We start from the raw sequence: 25,184 nt of genomic DNA on the forward strand, positions 1-25,184 counted from the left end.
AGGAAAGACTAACATTAAACACAGTTTATAAAAACAAATTAATCAGCAGGCTTTGGTGTAAACTGTACATCAAGAATTATATCTACATTATTCATGAAGGCAAAATTCCATGTATGATGTCATATATATATATATATATATATACATACACATATTCAGGGAAATAAGTCACTCAATTGTAAAGAAGCCCTAACAGTAATACTATTTTGGGGGGGGGGTGGTAATACTCTTCTTTTATCTTTGGATAAATTATGGTTTTCTATAACCACTGGGGATGCTTCAAAACAACTTGCTAGCAATACTACTGCAACTAGAAAGATGGGAAAGTGAGTTGAAAGAAGACATCTGAAGGCATTGTTTACTATTATACTGCAGGGGAATGAAGGAAATCTCATTACCTCTAATTCCTTTGCATCAAAGTATTGCAAATACTGCTGGGGAAGAATTTCATTAAAGCCCTCAAAGAAAGCTTGTGTCTGTTCTTCAACACCTCGAGATAACCTCCATTCAGCTACCATTCTGGCAAATAAATATAAGAAAGCTATTAGGAATTTTAGATTTTACCTTTAAATTCTAAGTATAAAAATAAAATTAAAAAACTTATGAAAAAGCTCAAGTATATACTAGTGTATAATGAACCCCTTGTACACGTATCACAATGCCAATTTTATTTCAATTATGCCCCTACTCGAGGTATCATATAATTTCATTTCATTTAATTATTTAATTAATTTTAGAGACAGGATCTTGCTCTGTGTCACCTGGGCTAGAGTGTAATGGTGTCATCACAGCTCACTGCAACCTCAAACTCCTGGGCTTGAGCAATCCTCCTGCCTCAACCTCTCAAGTAGCTGGGACTACAGGCATGTGCCTCCATGCCCAGCTAATTTTTCTATTTTTTGTAGACACGGGGTCTCGCTCTTGCTCAATCTGGTATCAAACTCCTGATCTCAGACTCCCAGTCTCAAGCGATCCTCCGCCTTGGCCTCCCAAAGTGCTAGGATTATAGGCATGAGCCAGTGTACCCAGCCCATAATTTTATTTTATTATTTTATTTTATTTTTTTGAGACAGAGCTCACTCTGTTGCCTGGGCTAGAGTGCTGTGGCATCAGCCTAGCTCACAGAAATCTCAAACTCCTGGGCTCAATCGATCCTTCTGCCTCTAGCTCCTGAGTAGCTGAGACTACAGGCATGTGCCACCATGTCCGGCTAATTTTTTCTATATATTTTTAGTTGTCTGGCTAATTTCTTTCTATTTTTAGTAGAGACGGGGTCTCACTCTTGCTCAGGCTGGTCTCGAACTCCTGAGCTCAAGCAATCCTCCTGCCTCAGCCTTCCATAGTGCTAGGATTACAGGCGTGAGCCACCGTGCCCGGCCTATAATTTCATTTTAAACAAATATTTCAGTATATGTCCATAGAAAATGAAGATTCTTTTGAAAAACATAAACCATAAAAACATAAACATACCATTATTCTATAATCCTAGAATTCTAAATCTAGTAAAAATATCCTTCAAAAATGAATGTGAAATAAAGATGTTTTCGCATAAAAGCTGAGAAAATTTATCACCAGTAGATGCAAACTATGAGAAATGGTAAAGAAAGTTTTTAAAGCTAAAGGGAAATGATCCTAGATGGAAAAATAGATCTGTGAGAAGAAATGAAGAGTACTAGAAATGGTAATGTGAGTAAAAATAAAAGATAATTTTTCATGATTTCCTTATAAAAATCTATTGATTACTTAAAGCAAGAATAACAGTAAAGTATTATGAGATTTATAATATGTAGAAAAAATATGACAATAAGAGCACAGCACAATATGACAAAAATGGTTGGAGTGAGATAAATGGAATTACAGAATTACGACCTTTATAATATTATACAAGAAGTAGTGTAACATTAATTTTAGGTAGACAGGGGTATGTTAAAGATGCATATTATCATAATCATTAGAATCACCACTAAAAAAGTTTAACAAAGAGGTATAGCTAGAGAAACCAACAGAAGACTTTTTTTTTTAAAAAGTAAAAATTAGTCTATTAATTCAAAGAAGGCAGGAATGAAGGGACAGAGGATGCTGGGAAAAATAAGAAACAAATAGTAATGGTTAGACTTAACTCCAACCACATCAGTGATGTCATTATATATAAATATGTACTAAACACTCCAATTATAAAGTAGGGATTATCAGACTGGATAAAAATAATAAGACCTAAGAATATGCTGTTTATGAGAAACACTTCTAAATACAATGACAGAGATAGAAAGTAAAAGGACAGAGGAAGATATACCATACATTTACTAATCACTACAAAGTTGCAGTGGATATGTAATATTTAAAAAGCAGACTTCAGGACAAGGGATAATACCAGAAATAAAGAATGACGTTCCATAGAGTCAACTCATCAAATAAGCATTCAAAATAAATGAAGCAAAAAATAAGACTGAAAGAACAGACATATTTATAATTTAAGAATATTCCTCACACATTTGATAGACTAGACAAAAAAACGAGTAAAGATATAGAAAACGTTAACACTATCAACCAACTTGATCTAACTGACATTTATAGAACACTAACCCAATGGCAGTATATATATTTTCAAGTGCACAAAATAGACCATGGGTTGGGTTATAAACACAAGTATCAAAACATTTACAATCACTGAAATAATACAGAGAATGTTCCCTGAGCACAACAGAATTGAATTAGAAAATAGAAACATGTTTGGAAAATCCTCAGATATTTGGAAATTAAACAGTATACTACTACTACTACTATTTATTTATTAAGAGACAGGATTTCACTGTCACCCAGGCTGCTTGAGTGCAGTGGTGTGATCATAGCCACTGTAGCCCTGAACTCCTGGGCTCAACCAATCCTCCTGCCTCAGCCTCCCTAGTAGCTAGGACTACAGGCACGTACCACCATACCCATCTATTTTAAAAATATTTTGCAGGGACGTGGTCTTGCTATGTTCCTCAGGCTGGTCTTGTATTCCTGGTCTCAAGTGATCATCCCCCCACAGCCTCCCAAAGTGCTGTAATTACAGGTGTGAGCCCCCGCAGCTGGCCTAAATATTATACTTCTAAATAACTTAAGGATCAAAGAAGAAACTGTAAGGGACATTAGAAAATATTCTGAACTGAATCATAATGAAAAATGCAGCATACTGAAATTTGTGGGATGTAGCTAAAGGAGTATTTAGTTGGAAATTTATAGCTTTAAATGCCTATATTAGAAAATCAAGGATTAAAATCATTGATCCAGAACATATAAAGAACTCCTACAATTAAGCAGGGCATGGTGATGTGCACCTGTAGTCCCAGCTACTCAGGAGGATCACATGAGGCCAGGAGTTCAAGGCCAGCCTGAGCAACACAGTGAGACTTACCTCTTAAAAAAAACAACAACAAAAAAGAACTACAAACAATAAAAAGACAAAAGGCAACTCAATTATAAAATGCACAAAAGATCTGAATAGACACATCACAAAAGAAGAGCTACACAATCAATATGCACACAAAAAGGTACTCCAACGCCATTTGTCAAAGGAGAAATGGAAATTAAAACCACCGGTGAGATACTACCGACAATACTGAGTTGGCAGGAATGTGAAGCAACTCTCAAATATTGCTAGTAGGACTGTAAAATGGCACAATCACTTTGGGAAACTGTTGAAAAGCTTCTAATAAAGTTAAATACCTATGCTAAGACCCATCACTATTTATTCAAGAGAAATACACCCACAAAAAGACTCATCAAGAGTGTTCATAGCAGCTTTACTTATCATACCTCCAAACTGGAAAACATCCCAAATGCCTATCAATAAGAGAATGGATAAACAAATTTTTATATATAAACAGAATTGAATACCTCTCAGCAACAGTAAGGAAAAAAATACTGATGATATACACAACAGGGCTGAATCTTACAAACACTGAGTAGAAGAAAAAAACCAGACACAAAAAGCCACATAGAAGAGTACATACTATACAATTTCACTTTAGGAAATTCAAGATGAGACACAGTTATAGAACTAAAACTAAATAGAACTGGCTGCTTCTGGACCAGGGCAAGAGAAATGTGTACGGTATTGCCCCCTTATGGGGGGGGGGGGCAAGAAGAAAAAGAATATTTCATAATTGGATTTGAGTCATGTTTACATGGACATGATGTCATACAGAATAGTGTTTATAGAACTGGCATTTAGAAGGGTGATCTAGCACTATCCTACCTTTAAAATGCTCACATTTAGACTGATAAACACATTTATCAAAATTCAAACTATGCACTTAAAATCTGTATATTTTATTCTAATTATGCTTCTTTAAAAAATATTTTTTAAAAACCCCAATAACTCTAAATTTTGAGCAAACCTGTAAGATATAAAAATCTTTTTTTGCTATCCATTTTCTTAAAATGTTATATTAGCAACAACAAAACTATTGACGAATGTAATACATTTCTGATTTACCTAAGTCTTAAATCATTTCTTCTCCAGTTATTCTAGATATATAACAAAATCTAGACATACCATAATAAAAAAAACTGTGCAAAGAATTAGCAAAAATGAAATTTTAAGAGGATATTTTAAATTAAATAAATTTTTAAAAGGATAGATTATTTACCAACAAATAGTGACTGTCCACTGTGTCATATAGTATAGTTTTAATTTTGGAGGGAAATCCAGGCAAGAAACTCAGAAAAACTGCAGCTTAATCAGCAGATATGCTAAATTTAACCCTGATTGGACAGAATTGCTGTTAAGAAGATATGAATGAACTAGTAACTCTTGAGACTAGAAGTATGAACCAATTCAAAGAATTAGAGAAGATACACTATAAACTATCATTTTATTTATAAATTTTACCTGATCTTCTAATAGTCCCCATAACATCTACATATAAATTTGAGATTCTTTTTAATGACATGTTATATGGCATAGTGGTTACAGAATTGGTATTTACAAGAGTGATACAGCATGATTTCTGCCCTTAAAACTCTTTTAAAAATACTTTTTAGGCCAGGCACATTGGCTCATGCCTGTAATCCAAACATTTTGGGAGGCTGCAGTGGGAGGATTGTTTGGGGCCAGGAGTTCGAGGTTACAGGGAGCTATGATGACACCAATGCACTTCAGCCTGGTCTACAGAGCAAGATCCTGTCTCCTAAAGAAAAAAAAAAAGAAAAACAAAAAACCTCACACTTATTAAAAATACTGTTTTTAGAAATGAGAAATAACTGCCTACATAGGATGTTAAGTACAAAGACATATTTTTTTGAGATATTGTACATTAGTCCTAATAGGTAACTATCAACATGCTATAGTCCCACAGAAAGGCAAAACTACGTCAAAAGAAGCACTCTCTTACCTGATGTATTCCTCTTTATTTTCTTCTGTTACAAGAATATTACCACCATTGGGTTTCAAATCATGACTCTTAATTTCACCTAGAATTTCTTTATCGACAGAGAAGTACATTTCCAAACCACATTCCTCAATGTTATTTTCTCTGTACAAATGAAATTAGCAATATTTGTTATATCCACCAATGCAATTGTAATCTTAAAGTTTTAACTAAACTATGTTCTTAAATTAACCTATGACACCAAAATAAGAAGAAATTGGAAGATTGTGCTCTAAGGTTATCAATATTATTGCATAAGATATCTTGGGTACATTTCTATAAAATTTATCATATTAAATAATAAGACAGGTTTGATGTACACATCATGTAAATTGAATAAATCAATTACATGTTTACAGTTTGGATAAGTTACCGATACTATAATGAAAGCATATAAACTGTATTTTAGTAAACTAAATGGCAACAGAAACTTACTTAACCCAGATGAGAGAATTGTAAAATTCTGGATCAATAGATTCTAAATCCTTCAGACCAACGGGTTTGTTCAAGATACGCTTATAGAATGGTAAAGAAAAACCTGTATCTATGAATTTCCCATGGAACAGAGCCTATGAAAAAGGGAAACAATATCATTTAGGATAATTGTGTAACAGTCATTTTATTTCAAAATGTTAGATGAATTCTTCACTTAAAAAAACTTCCCTGTCATATATAAGATCTGTTGTGGCACACAGGAGAAAACTTAGTATCGCTGAATTAGCAAAGTAAATGCACAGTTCTCTGTCTGCACTTACCATGGCAATAAACCTGCCTATAAAACGAAAATATTTCAGGTGATCTGGATTGATGTAAGAAGCAGGGTTTATCTGCAAACAGTAGTTATCCTTCCCTGCATATTCAAACAGGCAATACATTGGGTTCAACACTTCATGTGACAAAAGAAAGAACCATTCTCTGAAATCAAAAGAAAATTTAGGATGAAAAATCTTGCAAGTAACCACAACAAAAAATAAAAAAGCAGTGCTACAAAGTTCTCAGGAATCTACAATTCTCAACTGGTGATAGTTTTCTAATGTCATGGTGGTTTTTTTTTTTTTCTAATGTCATGCGTATGTTCAAACTCCCATCTATTTTACAGAGATGATAGTTATGCACTGCTCATTACTATATTTCAAGGAATCTAAGACATCATTTCACCTTTATTTATTTGATGAACCACTAAAATTTTTTTCCAACTATACTTGTGATAATCATCCCAATTTCAGAGACATTAAAATATGAAAATGTTAGTCTTAGAATAGATGAAATACTATACATAGGAAAATTTAAAATTCACTAATGACCAATGTGATTAGAGCGGCGGAAATGAGTCTACTATTCCATCTATTACTAAGTCCCATAATGATCCCCACCAAATTACTACTACTCCCCTATATCTTAGATGAATATGAAAAACCTTCCGATTTCATAGAAGCTATAAAGCACTTAATTCTCGCCACTCATTTGTTAGAAAAATGCTCTGAGAAGCCTAATTCAAATGCCATGAAAATATGAACCCCTATTAACATAAGATTATGGTTACTAAAACTATGTAACGTGAGTAGGTCTGACAGAGTAGATCTGGGGCAGTATGTGTGGTATCACAGCTCATATCCTAGATCTCTTTTCCTGTTAGTTCATGGCCTCTGGTGGTAATGCTGCTTATACTTTAATATTGCTAGTTGATTTTCTGATTAAGAATGAATGATTGCCTTCCTTCTGAATTATCTCTAACTTGAACAAAAATTAAATGTTTCTACTCAATTTTATTATTCTAATTTGTCAGTTATCTGTGATTACTTCATACATTTTGAAATAGTTTTATTTGAGCTTGGAAACACAATATAAGTAACTACTAAAATGTAGCTACCAGTTATTGAGCACACAAGAATCAGGCTCTAGACTAGGTCATTAATAAACAGTATTTCTACTCTTCACAATAATCCTAGGAAGGTAGATATTATTATTCTTATTCTACAGATGAAAATATTTACCCCAGGTCACATTATTGAGGGTAGAAAAAAAGTCCAATCCAGTCTTGACCCCAAAGTCCTTGCCTTTCCACACTGCCACTGCTTTTCAAATTTATAACCTGGTGTGAAATACTGTTATAGAATAAGCAAAGGAATTTCTTGCTAAAGGCTATCTTCTAGGGTTTGATTAAAAGCTCCAATATGAAAAAGAAACTAGAATTAAGACTTTCAACTGCTATTTTATAAAGCCACCTTTTTTAATTAAACTAACACATTGCAAACCTATAAAGCCTTCTATCTCATGATATATTAATCTTAGTTAGGACATGAATGACTATTATCTGTATAATGGATCTGTGGTACATAAAATGACCTGATTAATACAGGGCCTTGTGTGCTCTATGGACAGATATGAGGTGGTTTACTGAACACTGGTTACTGGTTAGATGATTCAAAGCTCAGATCCAGGCTCTACAACTTATTATGTGCCTAGGTGAGTCTCTAAACCTCTTTACCATCCATAAAATTTTATCTTACAGGGTCATCCTGACGATTAAATGAGCGATGTAGGTGAAATCAAGCAGCAGTACATTAGAGAGAAAGCGCTATATTAATGTTTGTTGAAGTTCTGTAGCTATAGCACAATAAAGGTATAATAATTTGCTATATTTCATTTTCCTAAACTATAAGATTGAGAAAATAATACTTGCAAGCAAAGTGCAATGGTACCTTTGGAAGAAAGGAACTAAGTTCTGAGTATTCATATTATCACTACCTTGCTACACCTCCATAATCTAAACCTTCTTCTCCTGGAAAAATCACCCACAAACGTCTTCGCAGATCTTGGGGATTGAAGCTCATTATCTACAAAACAATAAATGAAAGAATTGGCAAAAGCAGTTGTTAAAACACTAGCTACCACTTCCAGGTTTGACATCTCCTTCGTTATAGGTAACTTAAATCCCCCATGACACAGAATGATGTTTATGGTCTAGTCAAAACCATACATGCAGAAAATACACTAAAGTTCATAATATTTTATATATGTATTATGCTTATCTATATTTCTATATACTTTTTACACATGCAATTTTATTTTTAATGATGTTACTGTTCATTTATAGAGTTGCTTACATAAATTGCTTGAAGCACGAGTAACTGTGGCGATGGTCAAAGGAGTGGTGTTTTTTGGTTTTTTTTTGGTTTGATTAGGTTTGGTTCACAGTTAAAGATACACACAATAGCTAACTGGCTAACCTAGAAATGAAAGTCAGTGGCTGCAGAGAGAACACAGTTAACTATGAAAATTCATTCTTAGTAGCAACATATAAATAACTTAGAAAAACTACTCAAATTTTGTGTTTCACTATAGGTGGTTAATAGGATCATCTTCATATTTGAAGGATAGGTAACACTGAGCTACAATGGATAGATCATTTGGATTTCCCCTCTGTAAAACTAATTATTTGACCAAAATTGGGTCAGTACAACATTATATATATTACTCTTAGGAAAAAAATGCAAGGGCCTGGAGAGAGAAGTTGAAATGATGCCTATACCTGATCAAGTGATAAGAATGAACTCTCACATTTACATATCCAGAGAGGATCAATAAGTAATCTGTTTATGCCAGGATTCTCTTCAGTTCCCCACAAAACAGGAACATCACTTTTATGAATTCACATCCCACCCAAACAAGAAAATGTCAGATATAATGAAAAAATCCAATGCTTATGACAAATATTCTACAAATACTACAGGTGAGGCATATAGCAATGCAAATGAGAGATGTCACAAGGTTAAAACTATCTTTAAATATTAATAATTCCTTTTAACAAATGCTAGTACGAAAGCAAAAAATTTTTTCTTCTGTAATTTTCCCCATAAGCAGTTGCGTTAACAGAAGAAACACTATCCGAGGCAACCTTATCCAACAGCTAAGCGAAGAAAATCTGATGCTAATTTTGCTATCAGATTTGTTATCTTTATGCAACCAAATTATGTTTTTTTGCTTTTTGGTTTTTTCTTTTTTTGTTGTTGTTTTAAGAGACAGGGTCTCACTATGTTGCCTGGGCTGGAGTGCAGTGGTATGATCATAGCTCACTGCAACCTCAAACTCCTGGGCTCAAACGATCCTCCTGCCTCAGCCTCCCAAGTAGCTGGGACTATAGGTGCACACCACCAGGCCCAGCTAATTTTTTCTATTTTTTTGTAGAGATGGGGTCTTGCTAAGTTGTCAAATTGTTAAGTTTTTATTACCCATTTATTTGATGGATGTCAAGTCTAGGGTGACAGTTTTAAATAACTGTTTTAGCAACATCTGGGCTGTTATTCTGCAAAAGTCTTTAGGTTTCAAAGGTCAAAAGATAACGGGACAACTTAACCATGTTTTGTATCTTTTTAGCACTGCTACAAGCAAGTTACTTAAGAACCTGGCTCAACACAAATGGTCTACTCACTGATGAAAGGGTGGTTATGAATGTTAAAAATAGAATTGGACAAAAACTAGAGTGGGGAATGGCCTCTGATACATCAGATCAAGGGAATGACTCGCAATTCTCTAAATGGCCTCAGTCAAGCTCTAACTTCTGCTAAAAAGCTGTCTGCTCCTACATAGCAGAATGACAATTGGCTTTTCCCTGTAATGTTAATAACTGAGGTTCCATCAGGAAATTAACATTATACTTTCTAAAATCAAGTAGCAAGCTACTGTCAACTATCTCAATCTCTTTTCCCTTTGCATTCAGTTTGGTACTTCATGAAGATATAGCTACTACAATAATACTACAGGTGCTTGGAAATAATCACTTCCACATCTAGCCATAAAACAAGGACTAATCAGATGTTTTCATTTTAAGACATTTTTTCACTGGTTATTTTAATCTTCTCTATAACACAATCACTTAACATTTAGTTGCAGGTGATTGTTAGTGATATCCACAAGATAAAGGTAAATAGTAAATTAACTCAGGTTCTGAGGACAAGTGAAAAAATTTGTTGACTACTTCTGAAAATTATCTTTACGATATTGTCACCAATGACCAATTATTTTCATTCTTACATTTTAAAAATATTTTTAATTGCAAGAGTAGCATGCTTATTGTAAAAATGCATAAGTATAATAAAAACAAAGTCTTCCCCTTTCCTTCCTGTCTACTCGTCTAACAACGTTCATATGGGCATTTCTAGACCTCTGTCTACAGAAAGCCTCTTTTCTTACTTGTATATTTATTTCAAATCAAACACTTAACAGTTTAGAAATGGAAATCTGAAACTCACTAATCACTTTAAGTTATTTTGACATTCCAAAGCACAAAACACAAACACATACCAGCATGCACAACTATCTAAATGTTAAGTCCGAAGGTAGCTGGCAATGAAATTAGACTTAAAAAATTCAAGAACTTCAACTCAAGAAATTCTGACTGTTCAGAACTGCCAGCACCAAAAGGTGGTCCTGGGCCGGCAGCCAGGAGGATAACTTTTGAGTGAATAAAATAGTACCTGTTGAAAGGAATCCTCAAATAATGTTTTTCTTGTCACTGTAATCTTTATGTGCTGTGGCATGGCCAGTTGCTGAAATATAAGAATGACTTAAGTCAGCTCTCATCATTAAAATGGCCTATCAAAAAATCAAAAGGGGAAAGTTTTATTTACTTTTATCTTTGCTCACAGAAACAAATAGGCTATAAATATGAATTTATATTCAATAATGTTTAACCATGCATTTGTGAGCACTCATGCTAGCTGATTATTTAATACATTAAAAACAGAGGAAAACAAGATATGTGCACAGTGCTTAGCTTACTCAATGCGTCAAATAAATCTTTGGTTAATTTTATTGTCAAAAAGTTAATTCAGATTCTTCTTGCTTCCATGAGTCCAATTAATTGTAAGAGTTTGAAGTTTAAAAATATTAATTGTAGTAACACGCTGACTAGTGCATTCATTTTCTTTAGAATCCATAAAGAAATCATTAATTCAATTAAATATTTATACATCTGAAATAATTGATCACACCCCCAAAAAACACTCTAAATATAACATGTATGTACATGTTCATGTAAGTATATACATGTATTAGCTATCAAAGTAATTTATATCAAAGGCTAGATATAAAACCAGCTGGTTAGAATTTATACATCAGAAAATCTTTTGACTTATATTTGAAGATTTCTGCTATCTGAAAGTAATGGGTACTGAGAAAAAAGTGATAACGTTTTCTTATTCCAATGATTTGAAGCTTAATTTTCTGGACAACATAAGCTACAAATTATCTACTTAAATCTTTCTTCTCTATAAAAATAGGGGAAAGAGAGTCCAATGAAACCTGTTTTTCTATAGTTAATTATTTTCACAATCACTGTGTTATATAAGCAACACAACAAAGGAATGGGAGTACAGAGATACAGTCCCAATACTAACCTGACACCAGAACCGGAAATACTGAACCTTTGCCTTGAAGTCCCGAACATAGGCTATCTGGGGTCCATTGTCTCTGAGGAAGGACACAGGTTAACATGACATATATAGCTGCTTGTAAAAGACAATGCTGAAGGAAAGCAAAACACCATACCCCTTCTCAGTATTTAGCAGTCAAATACAAAAATATAAAGTACAGCATATTCCTAACATAACTTTTCTTTTTTGGGGGGGGAGGGGGGAAATATTTCCCCAGGACTTTTTTAAGTAAAAGAAAAAAAATAAATTTTGATCTTGTTGAAACCACTGTTATGGGATTTTCTTTTCTTTTCTTTTTTTTTTTTTTTGAGACAGAGTCTCACTCTGTTGCCCAGGCTAGAGTGTCGTGGTGTCATCTAGCTCACAGCAACCTCAAACTCCTGGGCTCAAGCAATCCTCTTGCCTCAGCCTCCCGAGTAGCTGGGACTACAGGCATGCACCACCATGCCCGGCTAATTTTTCTATATAAATTTTATCTGTCCATATAATTTCTTTCTATTTTTAGTAGAGATGGGGTCTCGCTCTTGCTCAGGCTGGTCTCGAACTCCTGAGCTCAAACGATCCGCCCACCTCGGCCTCCCAGAGTGCTAGGATTACAGGCGTGAGCCACCGCGCCCGGCCCCTCATTTATTCTTAAATGAGACTCTTGACATTTAACTAAGTGGGGTGCTACCTACATTTCTCAGTGTGGCCATGTGACTTAAGTCTGTCTAATAAGCTCCAAGTGGAAGTGGTATGAGACTTTCAGAAAGGCTCTTTTTTAAAAGAAAGCTGAGGTAGCTGGGAAAGGTGTTTGGTTCCCCCCTCCTCTCTTACAATTTGCCCTTCCTCCATATTCCTGCCTGGAGTGTGACTCTGATAGCAGAAGTTTCAGCAGCTGTCACAGATCATGAGGTGACCTTGAGGATGGAGACCATGCTCTGGAATGGCAGAAAGAAACTTATATCACTAATACTATGGGGCTTCCCAGATAGTCCTGGACTTCACATCACTGGATTATATGGCTTTCCTCCTGAACTACTTTTAATTTCATCTTCTAAATGTTTGGTGTATTTTAATGTAGAACTATAAGTGATTCTGTATTGACCTTATATTCTGTGACATTGTTAAATTCACTCACTAGTTCTCATAGTTTTTCCTAGATTCCTTATGGTTTTCAATATATACAATTATGTTACCTGTATAGGGAAAATAAGACAGTTTAACATCTTCCTTTTCCAATCTATGTATCTTTTATTTCTTTTTATCTCATTGCACTGGCTAGAACTACCAATATAATGTTGAATGGAAGTAGTGACAGTAGATATCCTTGCCTTGATCTCATGGGTATTTCATCATTAAGTGTGATGTAGGTTTTTCATAGATGCCTTTTTTCAGGTAAGAAAGTTTCCAAGGAAGCTGCAAGTTTATCATAAACTTGCATTGTATTTTGTCAAAAGCTTTTCCTGAGATGATCATATAAAATTTTTTCCTTTAGTCTGATAATATGGTAAACTACATTGATGTTTGTATGTTGAATCAACCTTGCATTACAGGGATACACTCCACTTCATGATAGTATAATATCCCTTTTATATCTGGCTGGATTCAATTTGGCATTATTTTGTTAGGGATTTTTATATCTATGTTCATAGAAGTATTAGTTCATAATTAATAATTTTCCTTATACTGTTCTTGTCTGATTTTGATATCAGGGTTATAAAAGTCTCGTAAAATGAATTAGGAAGTGTTCCCATGTCTTGTATTTTATGAAAGAATTTGAATAGGATTGATTTTATTAATTACTCAGAAGTTTGATAAAATTTATCAGTGAAGCCATCTAGGCTAGAATTCTCTTTATGGGAAATTCTTTAATTATAGATTTGATTTCTTTACCAGATATAGGGCTATTTAGATTTACTATCTGTTCTTATGTCCATTTTGGTGACCTGTATCTTTCAAAGAATTTGTCCATTTGATCTAAAATGTCAAATTTATTGGCATAAATATACCCTTTATTATCCTTCTAATGCCTGTAGAATATGCGGTGATATTCCTCTTTTTTACTAGAGATTGTCAATATTATTAATCTTTCCCATTATTAATCTTTCCCAAAGATTCAATTTCTACTTTTGTTTCCTTTCTTGTATTTACTTTGAACTTAATAACTTTTCTTTTTCTAACTTAAGGTAAAAGCAGAGATCATTGATTTTATAAGTTTCTTATTTTCTAATGTAGTCCTTTAAAGCAATAAATTTCCCTCTGAGGACTATATTAGCTAAATTCCACAAATTGTGATATGTTGTATTTTTATTACTCAGAACAAAATATTTTCTAATTTTTCTGGTGACTTCTTTTTTGAGCCATGGCAGCACTGTGCTCTGTAAGTACCACTGGACTTTTTAAATGATAGAAATATAATTCTATCTTATATAAGCAACTATTGTTTTGGGGTTTTCTGTTGTATGTACCCAAACTTAATGGAAACTAAAATGAATGATACAATAATATCTACTGATTATTTATTTCCATATCTAAATTACATCTGCAATTTCATTAATACACAATTGGCCTGATTTCCAAGTTTCTGCTTTAATCATGAAAGTTTTTAATATGCAGAAGTATAAAATTAAAAGGTAATTTTAGTCAATATAGTATTGAAAATTCTAGTCAGAGCAATTAGGCAAGAAAAAATATAAAAGGCATCCAAATTGGAAAGGAAGAAGTAAAATTATCTGTTTGATCTTACATGTAGAAAATACAAAACATTCCATGCAAAAAAACCTAGAATAAGCAAATTCAGCAAATAGCAGGATGCAAAGTCAGCACACAATAATCAGTTCCATTTCTATATACTAACAATAAACAATATGAAAAGAAAATTAAGGAAACAATTCCATTTACAACGGCATCAAAAAGAATACTTAGGAATTAACTTAAGCAAAGGAGTAAAAGACTTCTGCACTGAAAACTACAAAGCACTGATGAAATAAATTTAAAAAGACATAATAGAAAGATATCCATATTCATGGATTGGAAGACTTATTACTATTAAGATGACATATGGTCATACCCAAAGCAATCCATAGATTCAACGTAATTCCCTATCAAAAATCCCAATGACATTTTGTGCAGAAACAGAAAAATCCATCCTAAAATTCATATGTAATCGCAAGGGACCCTGAATAGCCAAAACCTTGAAAAAGGAGAACAAAGTTGGAAGACACATACTTCTTGATTTCAAAACTTGCTACAAAGCTATAGTAATCAACAATGTGGTACTCGCATAAAAACAGACATACAGGCTGGGGGCGGTGGCTCACACCTGTAATCCTAGTACTCTGGAGGCCGAGGTGGGAGGATTGCTTGAGGTCAGGAGTTCAAGACCCGCTTAAGCAAGAGTGAGACCCTGTCTCTACTAAAAATAGAAAAAACTAGTTGGGTATGGTGGTGCTTGCCTGTAGTTCCAGCTACTCAGGAGGCTGAGGCAGGGGGAATCACTAGAGCCCAGAGGTTTGAGATTGCTCTGAGCTAGGCTGACGCCACAGCACTCTAGCCCAGGAAACAGAGCGAGACTCTGTCTCAAAAAAAAAAAAAAAAAAAAAAAGGAAAAGACAAGACAGACATATAGACCAATGGAATAGAATAGAGAGCCTAGAAATAAACTCCTGCATATACGGTCAAAGGATTTTTGACAAGGGTGCCAAGACCAAGCAATGGGGAAAGGATAGTCTTTTCAACAAATTGTGCTGGGGAAATTTGGTCTCTAATGTGAAAGAATGAAGTTGGACCCTTACACAACACCATATACAAAAATTAACTCAAAGTGGATCAAACACCTAGATGTAAGAGCTAAAACTATAAGATGATCAGAAGAAAACTTAGGAGAAAAACTTCATGACACTGGATTTGGCAATGACTTCTTAGATATGACACAAAAAGCACAGGTGACAAAAAAAGAAAAAAACAAACTGGACTTCAAAATTTAAAACTTTGTGTATCAAAGGATACTATCTAGAGTAAAAAGGAAACCCACATAATGGGAGAAAATATTAATACTCACAATATACAAAGAACTCCTAAAACTCAGTAAGAAAAAAACTGAGCAAAGGACTTGAAAAGACATTTCCTGAAAGAAGATATACAAATGGCCACAAAGCACATGAAATGATATTCAACACTACAAATCATTAGAAAAATACAAATAAAAACCATAGTGAGACACCACTTCATACCTATTAGGATGTCTATTATGAAACAAACAAGAAATCCAAAATGACAGAAGAGTTGAGGATGTGGAGAAATTGGAATCCTTTTGCACTGCTGATGGGAATGTAAAATGGTGCCACCGCTGTGGAAAACAGTATGGTGGTTCTTCAAAAATTTAAATATAAATTACCATTTAATCTAGCAATTCCACTTCTGGGTATATAAACAAAAGTGAAAGCAGTCAAGAAGTGGAAACAATGCAAATGTCCATGGATAAACAAAATGTAATATATACATACAATGGAATGTTATTCAGTTTTAAACGGAATGAAACTCTGGTATATGCTACAACATGAATAAACCTTGAAGACATGATGCTTAGTAAAATAAGCTAGACAAAAATGGATAAATATTGTATGATTCCATTAATATGAGGCACCTACAGTAGTCAAATCCATAGAGACAGAAAGTAGAGCAGTGGTTACCCGGTCTGGCTGGAGGGAGGATGGAATGGGAAGTTATTGTTTAATGGGTACAAAGTTTCACTATGGAATGATAAAAATATTATTGAGATGGATGGTGGTAGTGGTTGCATAACAATATAAACGTACTTAATGCCAATAAACTGTACACATAAAAATGGTTAAAATAGGAAACTTTATGTTACATATATTTTACCACATTAAAAACCCAAAACTGGCCGGGCGCGGTGGCTCACGCCTGTAATCCTAGCACTCTGGGAGGCCGAGGTGGGAGGATCATTTGAGCTCAGGAGTTCGAGACCAGCCTGAGCAAGAGTGAGACCCCATCTCTACTAAAAATAGAAAGAAATTATACAGACAGCTAAATATATATATAGAAAAAATTAGCCGGGCATGGTGGCACATGCCTGTAGTCCCAGCTACTCGGGAGGCTGAGGCAGGAGGATTGCTTGAGCCCAGGAGTTTGAGGTTGCTGTGAGCTAGGCTGACGCCACGGCACTCACTCTAGCCTGGGCAACAGAGTGAGACTCTGTCTCAAAAAAAAAAAAAAAAACCCCAAAACTAAACATTAAGCAAATAAAATAAAAAGTTACCTTTCAAAAATGAGGGTGGGAGGAGTAATGGGAGCTTTTAAAGTTAAAAGGTAATGGAAATGAAAGAAGTAGAAATCTAAAATCAGGGATTAATTGGTAAGCAGTACTATACTAATAATTTCTAAATAGTTTCATTTAGTGCTATGAACAGATGGTAACAAATATGGAAAATCTCTAGGATAAAGTATCCAAGAGAGACATAGAAACACAAAATATTTACTGAACAGAGACCTACTGGCAAGCCAACTCAATGAATAAATAGTAAGACTCCCACTTCTTGCTAATTCAGATCTTTATATCAAAATCTGAGGAAATAATTTTACTTTTAATCTACAATGTTTAGAAATGTTTAGAAAACTTACAGGGCAGATTTTCCTGTGCGGGGATCTATATAAGTGGTGGTTCTTCTATTGTGGTCCACAAAATAAGGAATTCCATCCACTGTGAATCTCATTTCCCAGCCTTCAGGTAAAGGCTTTTCATTTAATTGACTACAAAACATAGGAGAATAGTATTAACAAAAATTATTAAAGAGTTGCTTGTTTGCCAAGTATAGAAACTAAAAATACCCACAAAGGTAGCAGAAATCTTTTAGAAAACGATTTAATCCAGTATTTTCAGTTGTGTGCTAGATATCTTTATCTGGCATCCTACAAACACATAAAATTCCACCCAGTCTTCTGTCTAGTTGGCCTATGTTTCCCATTTATTTACCTAGTGACCTACCTTAAAATATCTCATGGTAACCAAGCTCTGCCCATTCTGCTTTATAAGTCTTCATGTTCATCCCTACTTTTAATTCCCAACACCATCCTTTTTCTGGCTTTATTTGTCTCTCTTCCACACTTTCTCAACAGCCACCTAACTGGTTTTTCTGCCTCTAATCTCACTTTGGCTCTACTCTTATATTGATATTGCTGACAGAGTATTTTCCTAAAATAGAGATCTAATCAAATTAGTTCTCTCTTTAATGGGCTATCATTGTTCCACCACTACCAAAGATTAAGATCTAAAGTCCTCCGTATGGCACTCACTCAGCCTGCACATTCTGGCCTCAATGTTCCATTTCAGATTTATCTCTACACCCAAATCTCCAACTCTCTTCCATGAATCCAATGATTTCATAGTATATGGCTACTCAGCATTTCCCTAAATAAGACATGATGTGACACACCTCCAAGGGAAGCCTTTCCCCTTGTCCAAAATACCTTTCTATTATTCTTCTGCTAAGACAACTCAAATGTTCTTTATAAAGTATTCCTATCCACTTAATACCTATCTTTAGACCTTGAAAACTCTGTGGCCTTAATCAAGCTGCTTAAACTCTCTAAACTTCACTTTCTTTATCCATAAAATGGAGATAATAATGTCTATGTAATAAGACTGTATGAGGAATAAGTGAGACAAATAAAAAGGAAAGCACAAAGTAAGATCCTAAATTGTAGTTATTATTACATCTATTGCTACTATAGATTGATCACTCTCTTCAGGTCTCTCAAAGTACTTCCTACATACTGCTAGCACATCATTTATCACATATTTTGGTTTGTGTATTTGGCAACAACTTCCCACCTTGCAAATATTACTTGAGTTTTAGAATAGGAACTAGATTATAAGGCAATAGTGATATATAAATGACTTAATTATAATTTTTCATATATTAAAATAATTGAAGCATTAGCATAAATATTCAAAACTACTTATGAGTGAGACTAAGAATTTTTACATTTCATAATATTATGTATAAGAATGAATAGGGAACTACTGAATACTCCCTTTGTTGTCTTTATTTGTGTATGCTGAGATAATGGAAGCCAGTCTTTTTAGTTGGTTAGGTGTAATAAATGCTGCAAATTTTATCCGTATGTGCCAGTTCATTTTTTCCTGTTTTACAGCTTCAGTTTTCTCATCTGATGGGTTTGGTATGAGATAAAACAATGGAAATGTTCAAGTTCACATTAGAGAAGACAAAAAGGAAGGCTGCGAGGCATTTAGGCTCACTGCTGTAGAGAGCCACTGTTGCTGTTGACAGTGTCACTTTCCTCAACTGTACTTCAGAAGAACAAAGGGCTGAGAACCATTGCCTAGAATCATATTTTCTAAATTATGTCAAAAGGTTAAGAATATTTAGCTTTTTTTTTTTTTTTGAGACAGAGTCTCACTCTGTTGCCCAGGCTAGAGTGAGTGCCGTGGCGTCAGCCTAGCTCACAGCAACCTCAAACTCCTGAGCTCAAGCGATCCTCCTGTCTCAGCCTCCCGAGTAGCTGGGACTACAGGCATGCGCCACCATGCCCGGCTAATTTTTTCTATATATATTTTTAGCTGTCCATATAATTTCTTTCTATTTTTAGTAGAGGTGGGGTCTCGCTCTTGCTCAGGCTGGTCTCGAACTCCTGAGCTCAAACGATCCGCCACCTCGGCCTCCCAGAGTGCTAGGATTACAGGCGTGAGCCACCGCGCCCGGCCAAGAATATTTAGCTTTATTCACATAACTGAATACAACTGTCTTCTCTCTATTGGCTCATTTGCCTAATGACCCACCCTAAATATAAATTACCAAAAACGTAAAAAAGAGGTTTGTAATTAACAAGAGCCACCTAACTAGTTTTTCTGCCTCTAGTCTCACTCTGGCCCTACTCTTATATTGACGTAATTTGTTGTAATTATATTTGCAAGATAGACTCAGTAACAAGTTGTCTTGAAATAAAATTAAAGAACTAGGTCATTTGTGTTATTTGTTAAAATATGATTCTAACTTTAGCCCTATGACATTAAAGGTCCAAGGGCAACAAAAAAATGGTAGAAAATTACAGAAAGGTGAATTGTTCAATTCTATCCTTAGAGAATTTTAAAGAAGAACTAAAAATGCTACCTTTGAAATTCTTCCTTCTTTCCTTTTTGGAAATTGAATAAATTTAAGTTAAATACAATAACTCCATAAAAAACACTATCATTTACTGGCAGCAACAAATAGCTATATTAAATTTAAAGCACGCCTTCTGTTTAATAACAGTAGTTATTAAAATTTTTGAGCCATGGAATATGTGTAGTGAAGAATTAATCATCCCCAAAGAGAGGTGTGGCCTTTGCCCTCCGCTACTAGGTAGTTATCTTTAGGCCCCTGGAATGTCCTGCCTGTTAGGAGTCTCTCTTCATTTGCCTGGGGAGTTTAATCACTGGACAGCCAACAATGTGATTTATGATGGAGGCTTTGGGACATGCCACGTAAGTTCCAACTTCTGGAGGAACTAGAGACTGAAGATATTAGCCAAAACAACCAGTAAGGCCTTCAGACAAAAGGTCAGCCAACAGGGCAGTATGTGGTGATCAAGCCCCACAAAAACTCTGGATACCAAAGACTTCCCTGGTTGGCCAATACTCAACATCAATGTGTATTGTCCCACAACAATGCTGGGTATTTGGAACCCTCCCAGACTCTGTCCTACCCATCTTTTCCTTCTGCTGGTTCTAATTTGTATCCTTTCTCTATAATAAATGTGATTGTGTAGTAAGTTTTAGTAAGTTCTGAGTATTTCCAGTGAATTATCATACCCAAAAGTGGTTGCAGGGATCCCCAAATTTGTAGGCTGTTGGTCTAAAATGAGTGGTCCTGAAGACCCCCGAACTTGTGGCTGATGTCTGAAGTGAGGACAGTCTTATGGAGGACTATGCCCTCTGACTGTACAGTCTGCCAAATTCCTTACAGAATAGAACACTCTGGCAGTCTGATAAAAGCAGACTTGAACTGTGTTCTCTCCCCAAATGCATATATTTAAATCCTAGCCCCCAGTACCTCAAAATGTGACCTTATTTGAAAACAGTCATTGCAGATGTATTAGTTAAGATGAGGTCATACTGAAGTATGGTCAGCCACTAATCCTATAGGACTGATGTCCCTATAAAAAAAGGAATCTTAGACACAGAGGCATACACACAGGAAGAATGCCATGTGAAGATTAGAGGTTATGCTGCCATAAGCCAAGGAATTACAAAAAGCTAGGAGAAAGGCCTGGAACAGATCGTTCCCTAGTGCCTTCAGAGGGAGCATGGCCCTGCTAACACCTTGATCTCAAACTTTTAGCCTCCAGAACTGTGAGACAGTAAATTTCTGTTGTTTAAACCACTCCATTTATAGTACTTTGTTAAGGTAGCCTTAGCTAAGTAATACACATACTATTACATAATGTTAGAGATAAGCAATTATGTGTAAATAGATATCAAAACATTAAAAAGACAATCTTGTGATGATATATCTTTATTAATATCTAACTAGCAAGTTCTTACAATGATGTACATAAACAATATTTTAGATATCTGCAATAACCACAGAATATTTTAAATCCCTTGCCATTTCTACTGCTGGCAAAGTCCTAGGCATTGCCAATCACACTAGCTTATTGCCTACATTCATAATGGAAGAAAATACTAAATTTTAGATAAAGGTTAGAGAAACTGAATATGTATCTTTTTTCCCTCTAAGTCACATACTCTGAATTCTATCCAGTAATATTTGGTTAAGAAACTCTGTTTTAGAATTACTAATCTGTTTTTACTACTAATAAATATGTAAGTGAATATTTTGAATATATAAGTGTATTCTCATGTTTCAGTGAGGTTTTTCTCCTATACTCTCAAGAAACTTTCAAGCTTTACATTATATAAAAGCAATAACATAATTTTTTTCTCTTTCCCAAGTATGTAGATGATTAATGTTTAAGGCCTTTGGTGAAAGAACATGTAACTTTTATCTTCATAACTGAGTCAGAAATAAAGTATTAATACAATCTTTAAGAGATTATGTATACACTAGTAACTAAAAGGTCTTACCCCTGACTTCTGGGGTCTTCCCACTGTGTAATTCGAGTGTTGTGGTTGACAAAATATACTCTGCCATTGCTGTCTGTTCTCTTCTCTTAAAAAAAAAAAAAAAAAAAAAAAAAGCAAAGCATTAGCATAGTCTTCCTCAAAATAAAACAAAATGATCTGAGTTCACCTATTTCTCATTGCATTGTTGATTTTGTAGTTTTTAAATCACAGCTTTAAAAGGTTTAATTTAACAGCAAATTTGTTCCCCATGTATATTCTATGTATATACTGCTGGTATCAATATTTCTTGGAAGAGGCTGTGAAAAACAGAAAATTTCAAAGGTAGCCGCAATTGCAAACTGAAGGCTCATCTACTTAATGAGAGTACAAAGTACCATGGCTGTAAGACTCATTTCTTACTTTGTTGAAAAGTCACATGATAAACAATACTGAAATTACTGAACATCAAATCTGAATGCACGTCAGAACACTTTGACTTCATGAATAAAATAGTAAAAACCAGAAGTTTCTTGTTCTTCTATGTATTCTTTCATAGCAACTATGAAAATGACAAAATACACTTGAAGGGTAAAACACCTATACAAAGCCCCATTAGACTACATTGTTGAACCAAAACCATTCTTGGTTCTCCAGCTTCTATAGTGTGCAAGTGTTAAAATTCTTCATTGCCCAGCAGTGCTCAGTGAGCCTATAATCCCTGCTAATTTGGAGGCTGACAAGGGAGGATCACTTGAGGCCAGGAGTTCAAGGCTATTGTGCATTATGATCACACATCTGTGAATAGTCACTGCACTCTAGCCAGTGCAACACAGTGAGATCCTTGCCTCTTAAAAAAGAAATTCTTCACTGTCAGATTATAAGGTGGTAATGTCTAGTCCTAGCATATAAAATTCTAAAAGAGTGACAAAGTTAAACTTTTCTATGTACATACGGTGTCACAAAATAATGTTGTCAATCTCAGTATGAGAACACTGGCTATAAACTGGGATTCTATTTCCAGGGTCAATCCTGAGGGTATGTCAAGTGGGTCTCCTCATCTGATACAGTAACCAGCATTGTCACTGGTTCTACAAATAAGGTATATGCCCCAAAGGCAGAAAGCCATAAAGCAGTGTTCAGACTCAGTAGTAGGATAATCATTTAGGAAGAGGTACCACTTCAACTTCAGGAGTGTGAAACCTAAAAATAAGCAGACTGTACAACAGCAGGTGAAAAAGCTGATAACCTGGATAAGCTGGTTCTTTAGAAGCAGTATTTTAGCAAAATGTTGTGTTGTTAGCTCAAGTAAAAATGAGAAAGATCTGGATAATGTGGAAAATGGTAAATACAGAAGGGAAGCTTGCAGGAAAAGTTTTTCTAGTAAAGGCCACATAGCCTAGAATTCAGGTTTCCATGAGCAAGAAGCAATTTTTCCTACAGCTGCTCCAGGGAAGGAATAAAATGGTCTGTTTCTGACCATGACAATAAAGCAGGTCATAGTTTTTCTGCAATAAAGTTAAGAGGATAAATAATGACCTTCAGATATATTCTTTTAGTGCACCAATTTCTCCTTGTGTAACACAGATATACAACTCTAGAAATAAAGCTGGGAAAACCATCCATGTCTGGGAATGCAATCTGACAGGTCAGGTTTTATATGTCTCATAAGGGCAAAATCCTCTCTTCTAAAGTACTTCATATCAACTATTCACTGACCACTCTGAGGCTCTAATAGAGCCAGAGAATTCCTTACCTTCAGACTGCCAGGCTTTGGTGAAAACAGAAATTCATAACTTTCATATGTCCTACTTTTTTTATAAGCTAGTAACGGTAACAGTTGTAAATATGGCCTAATACACTTTTTACCTTTTTGATTCACAGACTTCTATATTTTGAGGATAAATGCCTTAATGAAAGAGCAATGGGACTTCTCAAAGAAAGGATTATACAACCAGTATTATTTATTAGCCAGATTTATGTGATCTTGACAAGTCAATTGTTTTCTTCATTACTCAGTAGTGTTAACCAATCTTGGTACAAATGTTTCCTGACAAGACTACACAGAAATATCACTTTCTGAATTAACCACAGTATTATGAAATAGCTTCAGTTCTTTGAGACAAAACTCTCCCTGGTCCCATAATTCACTTAATTTTGCTGTTCTACATTTTCTATATTCTCTTTTGCTTCCATGCAAAACTGTTTCTATATTGCCATCTTTATTCTGGAACCTGGCCACAGTGCTATGACTATTATGTAACATTATAAAACAGAATCTGGCAGGGTAGGCCCATCTTAAAGCCTATTAACAAAATTTTAGTAACTAAGGTACCAAATATACTCAATAACAGAGCACACTCACATGCTCCATGACATAGGGCACGAAGTCACCACTCTCACATGTTCTCCTTCCACTGTTCTATCAGATAATGCCAACTTACCCAAACTCTGAACTGTGTTTTATTTATTTATTTATTTAGAGACAGAGTCTCACTCTGTTGCCTGGGCTAGAGTGCTGTGGCATCAGCCTAGCTCACAGCAACCTCAAACTCCTGGACTTAAGCAATCCTTCTGCCTCAGCCTCCCGGGTAGCTGGGACTACAGGCATGTGCCACCATGCCCGGCTAATTTTTTTCTATATATATTTTTAGCTGTCCAAATAATTTCTTTCTATTTTTAGTAGAGACAGGGTCTCGCTCTTGCTCAGGGTGGTCTCGAACTCCTGAGCTCAAACAATCCACCCGCCTCGGCCTCCCAGAGTGCTAAGATTACAGGTGTGAGCCACCATGCCTGGCTGAGATTGATTTTTTTCAGTAAGTATAATGGCCTTGAGATCCACCCAGATTGTTGTATCAATAGTTTATTCCCTTTTTATTGCTGAGTGATCACTATTTTTAAACTTTTGCAGAGTAAAATAATTCTAAATTCCAACAAAAGAGTTTTGTAATGAAAGAGTCAATGTAGAACGTTTGAGGAAGCTAATGCCTATTTGACACTCTAAATTAAACTGACATACCCAAAAAACTTCCCAGATATTCACCCAAACATAGGCACAGTATCATCTATAAATATCTGATTTTCAAATGACAGAATTCCAAAATAAATAAATTTCAAAAAAACAGACAAAAAACTGACAGAAAAGAATTCAATGAAAAATACCATGTGACTTACCCCATCCAGGTGGCAAAGGGCCAAGAGGATCAAATTCTTTATTTTGTGATGTAGCAAACAAATCTTGATTCTAAAAAGAATCAAAAAGTGGTGAAA

The 25,184-nt window shown here is 34.9% G+C and overlaps 1 protein-coding gene across 1 annotated transcript in view; it reads right to left on the reverse strand.

The window, feature by feature from the left end:
* Positions 1-25,184, reverse strand: part of ITCH (itchy E3 ubiquitin protein ligase) — a 108,485-nt gene that overhangs the window by 10,450 nt on the left and 72,851 nt on the right. The window contains exons 12-21 of the mRNA XM_069496662.1: positions 25,089-25,158; positions 21,939-22,023; positions 17,474-17,602; positions 11,813-11,885; positions 10,892-10,963; positions 8,163-8,251; positions 6,170-6,329; positions 5,850-5,983; positions 5,379-5,519; positions 399-519 (exon numbers count right to left, since the gene is read on the reverse strand). Of these exons, the coding sequence (XP_069352763.1) occupies positions 399-519; positions 5,379-5,519; positions 5,850-5,983; positions 6,170-6,329; positions 8,163-8,251; positions 10,892-10,963; positions 11,813-11,885; positions 17,474-17,602; positions 21,939-22,023; positions 25,089-25,158 (1,074 nt within the window). The remainder of the gene's footprint in view (positions 1-398; positions 520-5,378; positions 5,520-5,849; positions 5,984-6,169; positions 6,330-8,162; positions 8,252-10,891; positions 10,964-11,812; positions 11,886-17,473; positions 17,603-21,938; positions 22,024-25,088; positions 25,159-25,184) is intronic.

The sequence above is a fragment of the Eulemur rufifrons genome, chromosome 20 (genome assembly GCF_041146395.1).
Source record: "Eulemur rufifrons isolate Redbay chromosome 20, OSU_ERuf_1, whole genome shotgun sequence".
In the NCBI taxonomy this organism is placed as follows: Eukaryota; Metazoa; Chordata; class Mammalia; order Primates; family Lemuridae; genus Eulemur; species Eulemur rufifrons.